This window comes from Odontesthes bonariensis, chromosome 9 (assembly GCF_027942865.1).
Source record: "Odontesthes bonariensis isolate fOdoBon6 chromosome 9, fOdoBon6.hap1, whole genome shotgun sequence".
Classification (NCBI taxonomy): domain Eukaryota; kingdom Metazoa; phylum Chordata; class Actinopteri; order Atheriniformes; family Atherinopsidae; genus Odontesthes; species Odontesthes bonariensis.
In genome coordinates, this window is record NC_134514.1 from 17,333,913 (window position 1) to 17,352,004 (window position 18,092).

Here is an 18,092-nt window from a genome sequence, read left to right on the forward strand (position 1 = left end):
TTGAAGACAGAAGAGACACAGAGGGAAAAAGCATCACATATTCATCCTGATTTGTGTGTCAATTGCACTCCCGCTCATAGCATGCGCAGCAGAATTATTGGGACGTTACTGATGCCTGACTATATGCAGCCTGGTTGCTTGGAAACGAGCTAAAACATGGGTCTGGGCAACTGGGCGCACTGGGAGGCAAGTCCTGTATCACTGTCGCTTCAATAATTAATGATAGGGAAACCAAATACTGCATTTACTTATTCATAAAGCAAGCAGTAAAAACACAGAGAATGAGGGAGATGGAGGAGAAATATAATGAAACGCAGGATAAATTAAGCGATGGTTTCATTACTGAATCAAAATGATGAAAAAAGGAGAATAGCAGATCAGGAACAGAATTTCTTGGTTTTAGTAAGATATGTCAGCCAGAAAAGAGATGAGAAGGGCAGATGGAGGAAGAAGATCTTAACACCTGCTATACTGGGCTTCTGCAGGTTTGGGTATTTTGTTCCAAACAAAAGGGAGGTAAGGTGGGGCTTACAGAACAGGTGTCCCCATTTCATTTTATTAAGTTTGTCTGAAGAGGTGTTGGGTTCACAAGACATGAAAACCTCCAACTAAGTCAGCACATTTTATTAGCACAAACATGTCCGACATTAAACATTTCAATCCTTTAACTGGGACTAAAAGTGAAATATATTTGTTTATTCTTACTAAAAAGATAAAGTGCCAATGAAGTGCAAAAACAATAGTCAGACGTGAGAGAAGTGTTGCTGGACATCTTGAAAAGTTTTAAAAAAAATTGTTGTTGGGGTTGGTGCACAACTTAAAAAAAAAAATTAATCTGAATTAAATGTGAATAGGTTGGCATGGAATAACTCTGCCCATTTTCTCTGATGATTAAACGCAGAGAGATTTTGTTTAGCCTTCTTTATGCATTTAAAACAGAAGGAATAGGTGAAACTTTAGTATCTTTCAGTTTCAAAACACATTTTAACTAGAGTGAAATTATAACACAAATTAAGTTTTTATATATATATTATTATTTACTTATATCTAATTGTGCATAAGCTAAATAAAGGTGTTTTTTCCCCCTTACTTAAAATTTATGAAGACTAAATAACTAATTGCATGAGACTGAATATCAAGTCTGCTAAGTCTGGTAAGTTTTATCATTGCTGTCTATTTAGTTAGCCTTTAGTTAACATGGGTGTGTACCGTTTAAGTTTGTCTAAGCCTCTGTGGAATTACCTGGTACGAAAGCAATTTAGCTCAGCTGAGAAAATATTGCAGTCATAATTTTTGTTGTGCGTAAGATGAGTAAGAATGTATACAGAAAAACAGGGAAAACAAGCAGCTTACATCGTGATTTTCATAAGTGTGGAGCTATCCAGACTGGTTATATTGCTATTATTGGACCACTATCACCATGCATGGAAGAGGGTGAGAAAGAGGGGGAGGGATAGAAAAAGATGTGAGGATGTAAAAAGAAGGAATAGAGTGGGAAGGAGAATGGCACGGATGGTGAGGAGGGGTTTGGGGCAGATTTTTGTGGGGGCTGTCTCACTGTGCGTTGTCAGCTGTCATCATTCTCCTGTACCACCTGAGACGGGCATGCCACACCCTAGCACTCACGCCTGTGTCGCCCATGGCAACCATGGATGGGGGTGCAGTATGTGTGCGATCATAGAAGTGGGCCTCAGTGTTGCATCGGGCTCTGGAGGTAATGAGGTGCACACACATGCACATGAGCCCTGGTTATGGAGCTGTGGACTTGTGGTTGCCTCAGCATTTAATTGATTAATTGTTGTAATTATTTTGGAGGGAAGGTCATTGCAACACTGAGGCTAGCTAGAAGGTCACTCTCATGCTGGAGGGACTGTCCTCCTCTGGGGACCACGCAAGCCATATGGGTCTGTTTGTGTGAGGAGGAGAATCCAGCAGCGTTTCACAGAATCATTTTTACTTTTATCATACATGTGTCAGCTAGGGAAGAGCTGACTGTCTCCGCATGTGAGTAAGCACAGTCAAAATGTCCTCCTAGATTTTTCCCATATCCTGAAAATCTACTTTTTCATGATTCTTTTCACATCTTTTCATGTCTGCAGCTCACTCTTCTCTGCCAAACACCCTGACAAAGACCTGGCAACTAAACGCGGTTAGCCAGCTTGAGGAAAATGACTGTGTGCGTCTGTCTGTATATGTGTGTGCATATATGTTTGTGTTTGTGTATCCATGTGTGTGTGTAGTTAGGGGACTTTCCAGTCCACGGACAGATGGAGAGACTGGGAGACAGGAGGCTTGCTGGCATGAGCTACACACAGGCTGGTGTGCATGTAAGTATGAGTGTGTGTTTTGTCTGTGCATATGCATGTGAATATACATGCATCCTGTATCAAGTGTGTACATTGCATGAGGTCATGTGCATGTGTTTAGCATTTTTGTGTGAATATGTTTGTGAGTGTGAGAAGAGCAGTAGCACCTTCTCTCTGTGTGTTCAGCACCTCTCTCCAGCTTTGACCTTGGCTTGGAGCATGGCAGGGTCACCAAACCAACTGCCTGTGTGGCTGTGTGTCTTACTTATGAAGTGTTTTAATTTACAGGTTTCAGCATTTTAAGAAGCTTTAGCCACACTGAGCAAAGTTGTAGATTTAGGATAAATAATATAACTGCAGTTTAGTAAAAACCGCATTTACAGATGCTGGTATTTAGAGATTCTTCTACTCTTTTGAAAATCTTGTATGAATGAGTCCTAAAGTTAAACATCAAAAACCAGAAAACAAAAGATTATTCTAAGCACCATCTTGGTGTTTTCTTGCTATTACTGTGGCATTACAGGATGTTTTTCAAAATCTGAGTTTGTGTGTTCTATCTTTGAACTCTTAACACAGTAAAAATGTGTATTATACACAAGTGATTTGATGTTTGGAAAATGCATCAATCAATTTTTTTTTAAAGTTCACTTAGGAATTGCTGAAGTACACTTTTTAGGTCCCCATAAAATCAAATGTTTAAGTGTTTTAATGTATTTAAAACATGATACTCTAAACGTCACCTGTATAGCAGCAATGTCTCAACAATGACAAAAATGTCCTTAACTGCATTTCTTATCATTTTTAGAGTTTTACATTTTCTACATTTCTCAAATTAACTATTTTTTATGAGGGGATTGACCTCCAGAGCTTCCTTTTTTAAGCGCCGAAGAAAATAGCGTTCTGTGAGCCATTTCAAAGGAGCTTTAAAGAATCTCTAAAAAGTGTGGAATCCAGGATAAGCATCACTGCTTAGCTCATTTTGTTAAACATAATTTTATGTTATTGCAACCATTATATTTTCTTCAGATGCTCAGAAGGCTTATAAGCTCCACCTGTAAACTACAGCATCCCCTGTTTGTGTCCAGAAGGGGTTCCCACTGTGGCAAAAAAAATACAATAAATGCTGAAATCTTCTTTTATGAAAAAACTTCAAAATTTGACGATAAATTGTGATATAAACTGACTCTATCCCATGTCATGATTCACCACAAAGACTGAAGTGGGCTCAATATGTTTGCAATCCCAGATTATTCAGACTCTTCATAAAAATTTTACAACAAGTTTCCAATTGAACCAGTCATGCTTGTTTGTTCAGAATATGAACGAGTTTCGTCCTGTAAGGTATGACACCCACAAACACCTGGAGTAAAATATTTCCACACCAAACCCAACAACATTCTCAACTGTGTCCTTCAACAAACCACCAGATCCTCAGAAGAAGGTAGATGGCACAGTAACGTGCGGTGAAGGCTTTCAATCATTCATGTGTTCATGATATAAGTTCAAGACCAAAATATGATGACGGCTTTCTCATCTCTGAGTTACGTTCAGTTACTAACATGAAAATACTTTACTAAAACCCTTCTGTTACTTCCTGGTTGGATTTACCCAACTACTTCATTTGGTTAAGGTTGGAAAAAGATTATTGTTAAGACTAAAATACATTCTTTTTACAATGCAACCACCACCTTCATAGAGCTTCATTACTTAACATAAGTATAGGCCATTTCGACCTGAATAAACAAACAGCCCTGGGGGGTGTGTTTGGGCAGAGGACAGCCTGATTTTAATGGCATTAACAAGCCAAATACAAATGCCTAGTTTTGGATACAGTAGAGCCACTGACACCACCACACATATTTTTGTTCACAGGGTGAAGGAGCAGTGTTTTTTTTGTTCTTTAAAGGGATACAGCGCAGTTCATGTTTCTCTGTCCAGTTTGATGAAACTCGATAAGAGTTATTTCCAAAATTAAGTGAAACTTGGGTAATGTTGCGCTTTAGTAATTCCAATTGAGCCACATGCAGGGGGTCAGTATAAATGTGGTCATTTAGAATAAAATGACAAATACTTAAGAGTTTAAACAATTTCTCTGACCACTAGCTTTGTTTTCATTTGTGTCCAAACCTCACCTGCTTTGATGTGAATGCTGGGGCTTCGAATCTTGCCTGCTTGGTTCTCAGCAGTGCAGAAGTACTCATTGTCGTGGATGATGCTGTTATAGGCAGAGGGGGAGAAAGGGTAGAGCTGGAGGGTGCCGTTGGCGTGCACGTGACGGATATGGGGCACGTCGTAAATGTCGTCTCCGGTGGCCAGGTACCAGCGCAGGACGGCATGGGGGGCGCCGCCCGCAGGGCAGGGCAGGGACACCCCCACCGAGCTGGAGAAGGTTACCCGCTGCAGGGAGCCGTTCACAAAGTACAGCCGTGTAGAAACAACATCCTCACTGTTGACTGTTAGGATGACAGAGAGGGAGATAGAGTTAGATGCAGTATTAGTATACCCAGCACGATGAAAAGAGGAGAGCACTGACACAATCAAAATGTAATACTTAAAGATAACATATTAAAGTAATCCTGCAAACACCAAATATAAAAACATTACATAAATAATGTAATTCAGATAAACATATTGGCACTTTATTTTGCCATAAACACATTCCATGAACAAGTGCAGTTATTTAACGCATTCAGCCCTAGACTACCATTTGAAACTTCCACCTTAAAAATGTCTTAAAATTTAATCAATATAGCTTAAAAACTGCAAGGCCAAACTGAACAACCTCAGGCTCTATTGGTGTGAGAAACTGGAGAATTCTCAAATAGAGTAAATCTTGCCATTCTTATCAGTGAGCCAGATAGAAACCCATAATTGTAAGTAAGCAATACTGATGTAAGTATATCTGTTCTAAAAATTGTCAATTGCAGATCCACCAAATTTGTTGAATGAAAAGAAATGAAGAGAAGCAACTTCCATGGCATATGAAAGCACTAATTTCAACAAAAAATTTGAAAAGTAAAAAGAACAAATGAAAACAAATTCTGAGGCTGCACGGTGGTGTGGTGATTAGGTTTCCAGGCTCAACTCCCGGCTGGGGCCTTTCTGTGTGGAGTTTGCATGTTCTCCCTGTGTATGCGTGGGTTCTCTCCGGGTACTCCGGCTTCCTCCCACCGTCCAAAAACATGCATGTTAGATTAATTGGTGTCTCTAAAATTGCCCTTAGGAGTGAGTGTGAGCATGTGTGTGGTTGTTTGTCTCGTTTGTCTCTGTGTGGCCCTGTGATGGACTGGCGACCTGTCCAAGGTGTACCCTGCCTCTCGCCCGATGACTGCTGGGATAGGCTCCAGCCCCCCCGCGACCTGACCAACGGATTAAGCGGGTATAGAAAATGGATGGATGGATGGAAAACAAATTCCCATACTACGTACTTTATGTGTATTTATTATGCTATTATGCAATTTTTTCACTTGATCTATTCAATTCAATGTAACAGCACTTTAATGACGAGCACTGTTAATTTCACAGTACTGAAACAATGTCTATTAAAACTAAATTTTAAAGACACCCACATCCTGATCTACAGGCATCCAGGTCACCTCAATCCAAACAACCTTCTCACACTGTCAAAGTGTGACCATCCATCTCATCCCATATGCATTACCCTAATATGTAGAATCTAATATACCGTTTCCGGGAAGTCCTATGGATATCTACATCTCAGTAGGAGGGTAAATTAATCACACAACTCAGCCTTGCCATCTTTTCTGCTGATGTCTTCTATCATGCAGGAAAAAAAAGGTATTTGCAAAGGTGTCACAGCAAAATGCTGGATGTCTCAGGCCAGCTTCACTCTGTGTTATCATTGTAGGCAAGAGCCTATTTGTAGCTGTGGACGCCTGAGGAGCTGATGCCACATGTGCTTGCTGTAAACAATGCAGTTGTGGCACAGATGAGGAGCTGCTGTCAGATAAGTTGTCCTAAGGGGAAATGGATCTCCAAATATCCTCTCTCACAAAATGCCCTCATCCAATTTAGAATGGAGTATTGAAGCATCCTTTAAGATCTGTGTATTTCAGCATGTGTTTTCTAGGGCTGGCGGTATAGAGAAGTGTAAAGAAGTGCTGAGCTCAGCTTGGCTGGAGGCCAGGGGAAGATGCTGTGCCCCGGGCCAGAGAATTTCCTTTTCAGACAATGAAACTTAATTAATCCCTTTTCCTGGATTGTGTCAACAATGCCTGGATTAGCCCTATCTATGTCATTTTCTACATGCTGGAAGGAAATAGGGTCTTAGCTATCAGTGGGGGTATGAAGAGATTATTATATGACATTTAATCATAAATCTTTACAGTACCCTGTACATTAATTAATAATAATAATGGCCAGCTATGAATTGAAAGACAGAGCCCAGTGGTTTTATTAAAGATCTGAATACAAAGCAAGAGCAAGAATGAATTGGTAATCTTAAAGTTTTTTTTTAATTTTTTTCTGTCCAGTATAAATAGTAACATGCTATAGCACAATGTCATTAATGTCATGGCATGACTGAATGAATCCCACAAGAAAAATGGGATTTAGGATAAGACGTAAAATGATTTTCCTTTTCTTCTCTATTGTCTGTTGTCTGTCATTGCGTGTACCTATCTTATTTAAGTCACTCTTCCTTTTCTTGCCATTTCACTTCATTGTAGATACTCTTTTTAGACCCAAACACATCTTCTTTGTCTTGTCCCACAGACCGGCATTGCTAATATGTGTGTGGAACTTGTTTGCCAGACACAAAGTTGAACCCACGTAATCTCCTTTCACATTTTAACACACCCATCAAGTCTATAATGGTTATAAGCGCACAGCAGTGGGAATTCAATGTCCGACTTCCCAGCATCTCATGGATGTGTGGATTTGGAGCCAAAGGAGAGATACAGCAATACTATAGAAAGACATGGGTGGCTAGCTGGGGGTAAAAGATATGCAGGTGCAAGGGCGTTAGAATGTGCTTCTGTGGGTGGTATAGTCAAAGGGATCGAGAGGTTAATCTTAAATGGCTCAGTTTTCAATGTCAAACTCAGCCAACAGCAGAGGCAAAAACTGTGCAAAAGAAATAAAATAAATGCAAGCTGTGATAATTGCTGCTTGGGTGCACGTTTAAAACATGAGATGGTGTACATATTTACAGTATAGACGTGGGTGAAGGGGTGAAGAGACATTATTATAGCAGATGCTTTCTTTAAAATCTGAAACTAGGTCAAGTTCAATCCATTTTCTATTTGATTCAATGTCAATCATGCTGAAGTCACTGTCAAAGGGTGACTGATCTGCACTTTCAGCACCATGGAGAGCACCCCAATGTTCTGCTTAGGAACACGTAAAGTGTTTCTATAGTGAGTAAAAGAGGGGGGAAAAAATCCATTACCAGATGATACCGGTGACAGTGGCCTGCTCTTACTGCCAATTTCTGCCAACATTTATTTTTTTTGATGCAGTACTTTAATGACAAAAAACTATTTGTATTGAACTCTCAAAAGAAACAGCTTTTATATAAAAAAAAATTCTGCTCAGGACATTTTATTTCATTCCCTATTGCAAATAACAAAATAATCAAATCTGTTATGCGTCCTAACAATAAAGCCCCAATAAATAGGCTCACATAACCAGTCATTATAAACCTCTAAAGATGACATATTCCTAATGCAAAAGTTCATGGAATTTCACCACAGAAATGTATCTGTAACTTCCTCCATTTTTTTCCTTCACTTTCACATCGATTCTTTTTTTTTCTTTAGGCTCACCTGTCAAAGTATTTATCATACAAAACTTGAGGTTAGCATGTTTCAGTTCTCTCAAATTGAATCTGTAGCAGGCAGCCAGCTTATCTTGGCCTTAAGGTTACTGATCGAGGACATGAATCTCACCAGCTAGTAATCATATAAAATTACTCCACACTCGCCTCCATGTGGGCGGTCAACCTTTTAAGCTCATGCCCCCACAGGAGGCCTGGGAGCTTTAGGGTTCTTCACAGTATCTTATCTGTTCCTAGGATTGCACTCTTCTAGGTCTCTGTTGTTGTTTCTGGATTCTATTGGAGCCACTATCCCAGTTTGAGGGTCACTGCACCAAGTGCTCTGAGTATCACGGCATGTTGGCACCAGGGTCAATGTCACAGTGTCGTTAATGCCTTCACTTCCTACATCTTTTCAACTTTCTCTTTCAGCCCATGATATTCCTTCCAACGTCTGCTTTTCCTGCCAAGTCTGTCACTACTGCCTGTTCATATATTTAATCAGATTCTACTCTGAATTGCTGCAACACTCTCAGTTGATTATATAGTTGAATTTGTGGTTTGTAACCTAATGCTCCTTAAAAATGGCCCATCTAATTGTAAGATTTCTTCTTCTTCTTCCACTGTTTTATCTTGGTAACTCCTTGGAACACCAGATGAAGTAAAATTACACAGTAGTTCACAAGAACCAAAGGACCTCACAATCTCTCATATCTTTTCGGCCCTTATGAGGTTCAAGACGCTCAGTCGTGAACCCCTGCTTATGCTCTGCAACTACAACCTGGTCAAAAAAATTTTTTTTAATTTAAAACATCCTGTGATGGCACATTAAAAATAATTCAAATAAAGTGGGAAAACCTCTAAGAAGCAACTTTATGTCAGCCAATTGCTAATCACTTTTTAGTGTTTATGGAATTCAGGTCACTGAGTCTACACACACACTCACTCATGCACACAAAGACATATGGGAACAAACAGATGAAAGCATGCCCCGGTCTAAACAGCACATTACAGCCTCCAGCAAAAATTACCACTATGATCATGGTGGCTGCATGTCTCGTGGCAGTAAATTTAGTTAATTAAGTTTGAAAAAATGAGATAATATAGGAAATAAGGAATCCACCAAACTATGTATCAAACTTCATGTGCAACAAACTTTCATGTGTGAAATGCATAAATATTGTAAGTCCTTATTAGGCAAAAGTTGATTTGGTATTGTTTTCCTGCAGCCTCTCCTTCCCTGGGATATTGGACAAAAAGTATGTTACATTTGACTGCAGGACTTAGGACATGCACAAACTTTACTATGAAGATGGTGTTCATAATATCGGAAAGAAATTTATTGACTACAGGAAAATTAAATAAATCAGTGAAATATCTTCAAATATCAGTAACTGTAAATAATTCATGCAATCATATTAAAACATAGAACACAATAAACCCATTATTCCTCCTTATTTGGGCAACATATAACCTCACATGTTACCACAGCCTTGTCATTGCCCCAGGCTTCCTTTCTCCAGCAGAGAAATAAAAAGCAAAGGAGCAGCACTCATTCATTCATGAACTGTATTTTGATTTCCCTCTTCAAGCCTGGATGCACTGATTACAATGAAGAAGGTCAAAGTAATTTTGGGTGAAACACCCAGAAACATATTTCCTATTGGATGAACCTTTGACATTTTTTTCCTAATAGGTGTATTTTATTTTATTTTTAAAACCTTCACCTTACTTTTTGCATCTGTTTTCTTTTCAGTTGTTTCTTTTACTCAAATATTTCTTTGCAAAAAACTCAAATACATTTTTTTCTCCTGTTTTTTTGCAGTGGATATGAAAAGGGAGTATGAATATGTATGCTGGAGAAGCAAGGATATTGCCTATGGTGAACCGCTATGCATAATGCAGCTTTTTCTTTCTCATCTAGATTCATTCAGACACACACACACACACACACACACACGCACACACAGAGATTCACACCATCACGTGCATAGAAAAACAGGGCTATAAATCCTTCCTTCGCCCTCCCTTTCCAACTCTTCTTCTCCTTCAAACAGTCACACACAAAGTCACATAAATGGATTTCACTTCACTTGTACATTTTTCACAACAAGTAGATTTTCTATGTGGTAAACCATGTAGCTCTACAGATAACAGCAGACAAAACTCATTCAGACCAAATAACAGCTGGAGAGGCAATACAGCATTTGCAGTGATGCTGCATAAAAATTACATGACATGAAATGCACAATATATGATAATGTTTGAAAGAGGGAGATACTCCTATACTATACAATGACTTCAGATTGAAACTTGCATGAAGGTTGGATAACAATGTATCTATCTGGTTCAGTGTGCAGTCAGAAAAGAAATCACTTACTGTAGTTTCATTGCAATGGGTCTGGCGCTTAGAAGGAAAACTGCATGATATATGAGGGAGGGGTGTAGATAAACATGCACACATACTGTATAGGCAGGGGAAGGAGGAAGTGTGTGGTAAACAACTCCTATACACAGTTTGTGCAGTGTCAGTAAGATATTAGGCAGCTATTTCAGCATTTGAAATTCACATCTCCCACTTCAAAACGATGATTTCCGCTGTTGAAGTGAGCGCCTGAATAGTGGATAGGGTTGTCTTTTTCTTTTTTTTACTCACTCGGAGTCGGTGACAGGGCTATAAATTGTTTGATAGTAAGCAGACCAGGAGAGAGAAGGAGCGGCGGATCGAAAGAAGATGGGCTGATCGTGAATGCGGTTGTTCCATTTCTGTTGGTTGTTCTATTTTTGTAATTCAAGACACTGCCATCAAACTGTCTGTGCGTAAAGGAAAGCGCGTTGGGCTGCCGGACTCCGCTGCCGTGTATGAAACCTGTTGAGTGCAGTCAAAATCCACCTCGGTGTGACAAAAAACTGACCTTTGGGCCAAAATCGAACGTGGAAGCTGCTTTTCAAGTCGTAGGTATGAATAAATAAAGTTTGCTCACTGAAAGTTTATCCCTCCCCAAGTCTTTCACCCACCACTGCTCGCTTGTTTTTAAGTTTTGTTTATGCTGAACTAAATTGGAAAACAAAATCCGCTCGAGAGACTTATCCTGTTTTGATGGAAGTATATAGTTTAAAGTCTGTTTGCCTGTTGCGCTGTCAAAGAAGTCTCTGAACTTGAATCATCAACTTACACCAGGTCACCAAAGAAGTTACTGTGTTTCCAAACTAGCAAAATCTCTTGATTATAAATACTTGATAAAGTTAACCAACTTTTTTTGCAGAAGAACGACGCAGGCAACTTAAGTTGAAGGCGACGCATGTTGTTATACAGAGGTGTTCCATCCATCCTCGAAAAAGTTAGGTAACAGGCGCAGCCAGTGGAATAAGACACCCCGTGCTCTTGTCAAATGCGACCGGAGTTTTCCAGCCAAATTACTCATGTCTTTTCGTGAATTGTGGCCATAAAAGAAATATAATGTGACGATGGGTTTCACTCTTTACTGACGTCATTCTGCTGCAAAATTATTGATTTTAAGTTTCTAAAAAGTCACCAAGAGCAGCATATTCACTGCCTTTCACCTTTTAATCTCACCATTCCGCATACCCCCCCCCCCCCATAAATTCTCCCTGATTTTACGTCATGGCTTTTAAAAATAGAAAAGATAACCACAGAGGTGCTGTCATATTTCCACTAGTCACTAAATCCTCAGTTTACCAGTTCAGAATAAACATCTGCAAGTCCGTCATGCGGGTGTAGCCACCAGTCTGACTCATACCGCAGTTACTGTGCTCCCCCTCCAAGCACTTCTTCTCTGGTCTGAAAATATTTTGTTTCCAAATTTACACTCAACCCGCGGTCCTCAGATCAGCTACTCAGGCCGACCTCAAAAATGTGCACGAGTACCTTGCAGGTTCAAGGACTTAAAAATACAAAATGGTCTTTTAGCAGATAAGATGCTCAAACTTCCTTTCATACTTTACGCTTTAATGAGATTTACACATGTTGTGTGTTTAGTAGATTTAAGAAAATTATATACTGATAATAAACTCCACGAATCAAGGTTCACAAATGGGACAAACATAAAAAGAGTCTGCAGACTGACAACGACGTTTTATCCATCAAATGCACAATTGAAAATACAGCTAAGCAAAACTTAGAGGCTAAAGGGTTTATACTTGCACACCGCTGTAACACAGTCAATACTCAGTTTTATGTCAAGCAGCCTACGGTATGTCATGCAGCAGACAAGTCGAACAAAACTGGTTAAAACCGGAATCACATTAATTGATGAAATAATTATAGCAAGAGCTCTCACTCCATCTGGATCCCCACATAACGTTTACCCTGAAATTTGAACAATTACGGATTAAAATTTCTAAAAATGCACACAAAAACACCTGTCTCTTTCTTAACTGACTGAAAAACACATTAATTGCAACAATCATTTAAGCCTTTCCAAAATTCTCAGGCCCTTTTGTGGCCTGACAGGCCTGAAATAAGATTCCCACAAAGCCCTCAACTGAGTTTGTCTCCATTTTTATTTCCATAAAATGACAAGCAGCCTCCCAAATCATGACAAAGAAGAATGAACGCACTCCCCTCCTCCCCTGCCTCTATCTATCCATCCATCCATCCATCCCTTTGCTCGCCCCCTCCTCTGCGCACTCATGGGTGCAGGTGTGCTGATATGCAGCCAAACTAAAGCAACAAACGACCAGCAGTGGTTAAATGGACAGCTAATTATTGGCATATATATATATATAAATATATATATATATACCTATGTACAAATAGATATAGATATATATCTATGTATGGATATCTATATCTATATCTGTATCTGTATATAAAGTTTAATATGACATATCACTGACGTCAAAAATAAAATGAGCAGTGTGCCATTCTAGGAGGCGCGGCCGAGCCAGGAAAATACGCAGTACTGATGCATATGCATGTATGATAATAGACCTGCCTTTCCCCCCTAAAATGCCAATATTTTAAAAACAAATATATATCAAACACATCTAAACCAGATTTGACGTTGTATTCAATGATTTCGCTCAAGATGAGGGGACCATGACATTGAAAAGCAACGGAAAATTGACGTTTGTTTTCCACTGCGTTATCTACATCTCTCCCATCTCAAGCACTCTTTCCGCTCCAGTAGCTGTTTGCAGCCCCCCAACCCTCCTCCCATCACCACACAGACACACACTCTCACAAACACACACATAAACACACACGATACATCTCCTTCAGTCACGGGACAGGGCGATGTACAGTGCGTATAATCGAAATAGACCCTGTAATCCAATTACATACAACAAAAACAGCACAGAAGTCCCCGGCGCAGCTGCAGCCTGGCAGAGGGCACTGCCAAGGCCAATGATGGCGACTGGGAGCGTGAAAAAGCCACATTACCTACAAATACAAACAAACACTTCAAACTATCTCAAATAACTCAACTAAAAGGCTTTTAGATTGTGAAAGCTCCCGTTTCAAACCCATGCATAAAGAAAACGGATGAAAATTAAGTGCAAAATTAACTGTTGTGGGTTTTTGATTTCTTTATTAATCGTGTCCTTACAAAGTGATAAAAAATCACACCTAAAGAGCGGAACATTTCACATGTCAAAGGCAAAATTAATCATTATCTCGCATCTGCAGTATTCATAGCAAAGCCAATCAGTTGAATCTGGTGGCACAGAAAATGGTGGATGAATAATTAGACCAGGAATGATAACAAGTGAGTCTGCACGCTGACACTCCTACATTTTATCAAAGAAAATCAGCTATACTATACGACCTCGTCTTTTGGTTATCCAACTGGGGAACATTATCAGCAAATTAAAGGCCAGTGCTCAATACCCCCATCACTTCACACGTCTCTCTTAAAATGTATTGGCCCTTGTTGCCCTACAGTCGCGTGCATTCAGCACACAGTCGCATCACAGCCTGTCATCTCTGCTTTATCATCTTTTTTATTAAAAAGAAAACAAGCAAAAGGAACTAAGTCAACATAAAAATAATATTCTAACCCCAAAGGACTCCATCCCCTCCCTCCAAACCTCCACGCGCGCGCGCGCACGCTCACAGACACACACGTACACAAGCAAATTGCTCGTGTCGCGACAGAACAGAAAAAGTCAGCAAATACATTAAACTCTTTTGCCCTCTTGGACTTTGGCGAGTAAACAGCCCACAGCTGTGGTCAGCATCAGCGCTCGAGGTCGCCCCTTTAACCGTGCGCGCGCCTGCAGATTCTTATCAGCCTCTCCGCCTATTCAACAGCCTCCATATTCACGACACCTCCACATATTCATCATGCAAAATGCAAATGCCGTTGCCTTTTTCATCGTGGCTATATAGCAGTGTGAAACCTACTTAAGACATCTTTGTGGTTTACCTCTGCAGTCACACAACTGAAATTCGTGTTGATTTTATGTTAATGAAGAGCCCTTTCTCATATTTTTATTCATCTAATCAGATAATCACTCCGAGGGGCTGAAAACGTAAGATGAAAACGAGAACCAGCTCAGGAACGAGCGAGAGCGGATCAGAAAAGCATCGTCTCAAAACATAACGAAAAAGTTATGCAGTCTCTCTTAAAAGAGGATTTAGAGTTAGAATCGACATATCTTCCCCGTCTTTATGACATTATTAATGGAGCCCAATCAAATTAATCACCCAGACACATTAATCAACACGCACAGCCAACTTCAGCATTGCACTGGAGAGGGGACAATATGCAAATTGGCAATACTTGGAGAGACACAATTCAAGCCTACCTTCTTGCAAAGAATACAGCAGAAGTAAAGTTACAAGCCACATGCCATACAAAGCAGTTATATTTCATAGGAATGTTGTGCAGTCCCCAAGACGAGTGCACGGATCAGCGGTCGGCCAGGCGAGACTCCGTGCTGGACTGGTTCATCAGATGCTCCCCGGCGGTCTCTCCAGCCCTGGTCCCACACTCTCCAGCGCCGAGAAACGAGAAACCGAAAAAGAACCGCCTCTGTACCCTCTTCTCTCCTCCCCTTACCGGGACAAGCTGCTGTTGCCCCACCCCCGATATCCTAATGATGCGCCGTAGTGATGAGATAAGCACCGGGTACTAATAGCGAACCGAACCTAAACAAACCACTGGAACCTCTATGACGCGCACTATATAGATGCTTTTATCCGGTAAAGTGACGGAGTTCCTTGTGAAAACTTTCCAATTCAAGTTAAAAGGGAAACGGATATGCTTGCGCTAGGTTATTAACCATGCAAAGTAACTTTAAAAAAAATCCCCTTTTCATAGTATTAACAGTGACACGCATAGAAGAGGGCAATGCACTTGCCCAAGTTGTGCAGATATGACTGCAAAAAAAAAAGTGAACATTTGTCGGAGTTCCAGGTGAGATGGAAGGAAAGAAGCGCAGAAAGGCTGCAGACTCCGCTTCCTTCAAGCGCTCTGCGCTGCACCCGCGTATGGCTACAAACTGTGGTGGCGCCCAAAACCCTTTTTCTGATCATAAAATACCAAATAGATTTGATATCAAACAGTCGGTTATTAACGACAACCAGCATTACTACAATTGTGTGCATCAGGACAAATATTGACTAAGACGGTCAATTAATTCATTGAAATCGATTTGTGAATATCTCTCTGATTCTCTCCCATTTACGGTTGGATGGGCTCAAAGGTGCAGTGATGAAATGTTTCTAAACAAAACTTTCACGACATTCACTCATTCAATACACAGTACTGTGCAAAAGTCTTGAGACACTCGTAATTTCTGGAAATTTCATTCCCAAGCAGCCAGATTTGATATAATTGTTTCAAGTGGTTTTGAGCAATAGTAGAATTCATTTATTTATCAGTTACTTAACAATGACATATGAATCATTGATGCGTAAAAAATCACCGAACTCGAGGCATGAACTGTGATCATCTTGACGGAGAATGGAACACAAGGCAGTCAACATCCAAAAAGCTTACAAATGTCCTTTCTGAAGACTTGTAGTTGTAGTTGCAGAAGTTTGTCTGAAATGGTTCAGATTGTGTTGAGGAATAAATGTGACTATATCAAATATTGACTTTCAAGCTTGTTAGATTTGTACCAACTCTGTTTTACCTTATATTTTGTATTTCCCTTTATGTGTGCCCATGTTTCAACAAATCATTTGCACCCATTTCCTGTTTTACTGGTAAGTAAAGAAATAAGGGGTGGCTCAAGGCTTTTGCACAATACCTGCATGTAACTAAAATTTGCATACACATATGGACAAATAGAACTGAAGTGTTTCAGTTAAACAGACTTCAAACTGCTTTAAATAGCAGATGTTAAAGGGGACAGTCAGACATCCAGGTTCTACAAACCAAATTTACAAGTGTTTACACACTGCAGCTTAGTACCTGTCCAGAGCACAATCACCCTACAATATGTCATCAATTGTCCAAATATCCTATTTTTAGGGCAACATCTTTCTTTTTTACAAATCATTAATGAAATAAAATAATTCAAAATGAAATATTTGCTGTCTCAATACAGCCTCTTCTCCTTATTGCATCACTTCACCTGAATGATCAACACACAGAAAAGTGTTGCTGGTTGGAGTTCGTCTGTTTCAGACAAACCAGAGAAACTCCACTTACAGTCCTCTCAGGTGTACTAGTTATCTGCCTGAATCGTCTCCGTGGAAGTTTGTTTCTGTGGTGTATGGCGGGCCATAACCAACAGCAATCCTGGTTGTGGAACAGACCTGAGGCGCGCTGTGGAATTCTCTCACTCCCACTGAAGAGCCGCTGTGGTGTGGCAGGCAAGGAGGCACACTCTGCCTCCACTTTTTTTATTATGTAACAGGTGGAAACACACACACACACACCCACGCATCCCGTCTCTCTTTTTTTCATGCACACAGATGCACAAACAAAAATACGCAAACATCACACAAGATAAGAGACATGTGTAGACACACAGAGTGAACATAACGGGCATGTCTATAATATATTGACTATATCCAGACGTACATCTTTTGGAGCATCAACAGCTTATGGACTTCAGCCACAGCCTATTGTCCTGGTTTAAAAACGAAGCCTGCAACACAAGGTGAACACAAGAAAATACTGTCTTTACATAATGCACCTTAATGCTCTTCTTCTTCTTCCTGTGACAAACTGGTCATTGAACAGAACCCAACACATTTAAGGTCTTTGATGCATCATCCAGCTGCCCTGCACGATAACACATGAAGTCTGTCTTCAAAAGGCAATGTGGCAAGCTGGTTAAGAGGATGATGTGAGTTGGCCTGACAGCACCAAGCAGGTTATACTGTATGTCAGCCAGTGATCATCATGGGGGCTGACAGGCTGAGCTGGGCCAGCCAGGCCAGAGAAAAAGCAAGCAGCTCCCAGACAGCTCCAGTGACTGTCAGTGAGGACAACATCCAGGATAGGCCACCACGCCGCTAAAAACCACAGCACCGTGTGTGACTCATCTCCATCACCCTGCTCGGATGAAGGAAAGGGAGGAAGCAAGGGTAGCAGGAGAGTGGGAGAAAGATAGTTTGCTGAGGAGAGAAGAAGAGACGGGCAGAGCAAGAGACAGTAAAAGCCAAAGGTGGGGCAGACAGCAAGAATGGTGTGGCAGATACGTTAATGTGGATGTTAATGCTCAGACAATCGGAGCCCCCCCCCCGGGCCCTGACTACATGCTAGGATCATATTAGTGTTAATGTATCCAGTATTAATGCACTACCCACAGCCTAATGAAACCTCTGCAATGTTAGAATTAGGAGAGGGAGAGGGCACATGGTACTGCTGCTAAGCTCTGTACAAGGTCACAGAGATCAAAATGAGAATGGAGAACGATGCAGGAATAGAAATGGTGGAGTAATGTGATTGGAAGCCATGACCCTTTAAAATCACATCATGGCAGGGAAAACTGACTTTAGAAAGAAAAAACAACAGTTTGAGTTAAGCTCAGTCTTGAGCGGGATCAAAGTGAAACTGTTGCCAAACCTTTCTACCGTGCCGCCT

General features: G+C 40.5%; 1 protein-coding gene across 3 annotated transcripts in view; it reads right to left on the reverse strand.

Moving 5' to 3' along the window:
- dscaml1 (Down syndrome cell adhesion molecule like 1) overlaps window positions 1-15,086 on the reverse strand; it is a 106,961-nt gene extending 91,875 nt beyond the window's left edge. For 2 of the 3 annotated variants that reach the window (XM_075473432.1, XM_075473431.1), the window contains exons 1-2: window positions 14,857-15,066; window positions 4,439-4,759 (exon numbers count right to left, since the gene is read on the reverse strand). In XM_075473432.1, coding sequence (XP_075329547.1) covers window positions 4,439-4,759; window positions 14,857-14,899 — 364 coding nt within the window. In that variant the 5' untranslated portion in view covers window positions 14,900-15,066. Of the gene's footprint in view, window positions 1-4,438; window positions 4,760-14,856 lie in introns of all 3 variants that reach the window. The other variant, XM_075473433.1, reaches the window with a different exon arrangement.
- Between the last annotated feature and the right edge of the window lie 3,006 nt (window positions 15,087-18,092).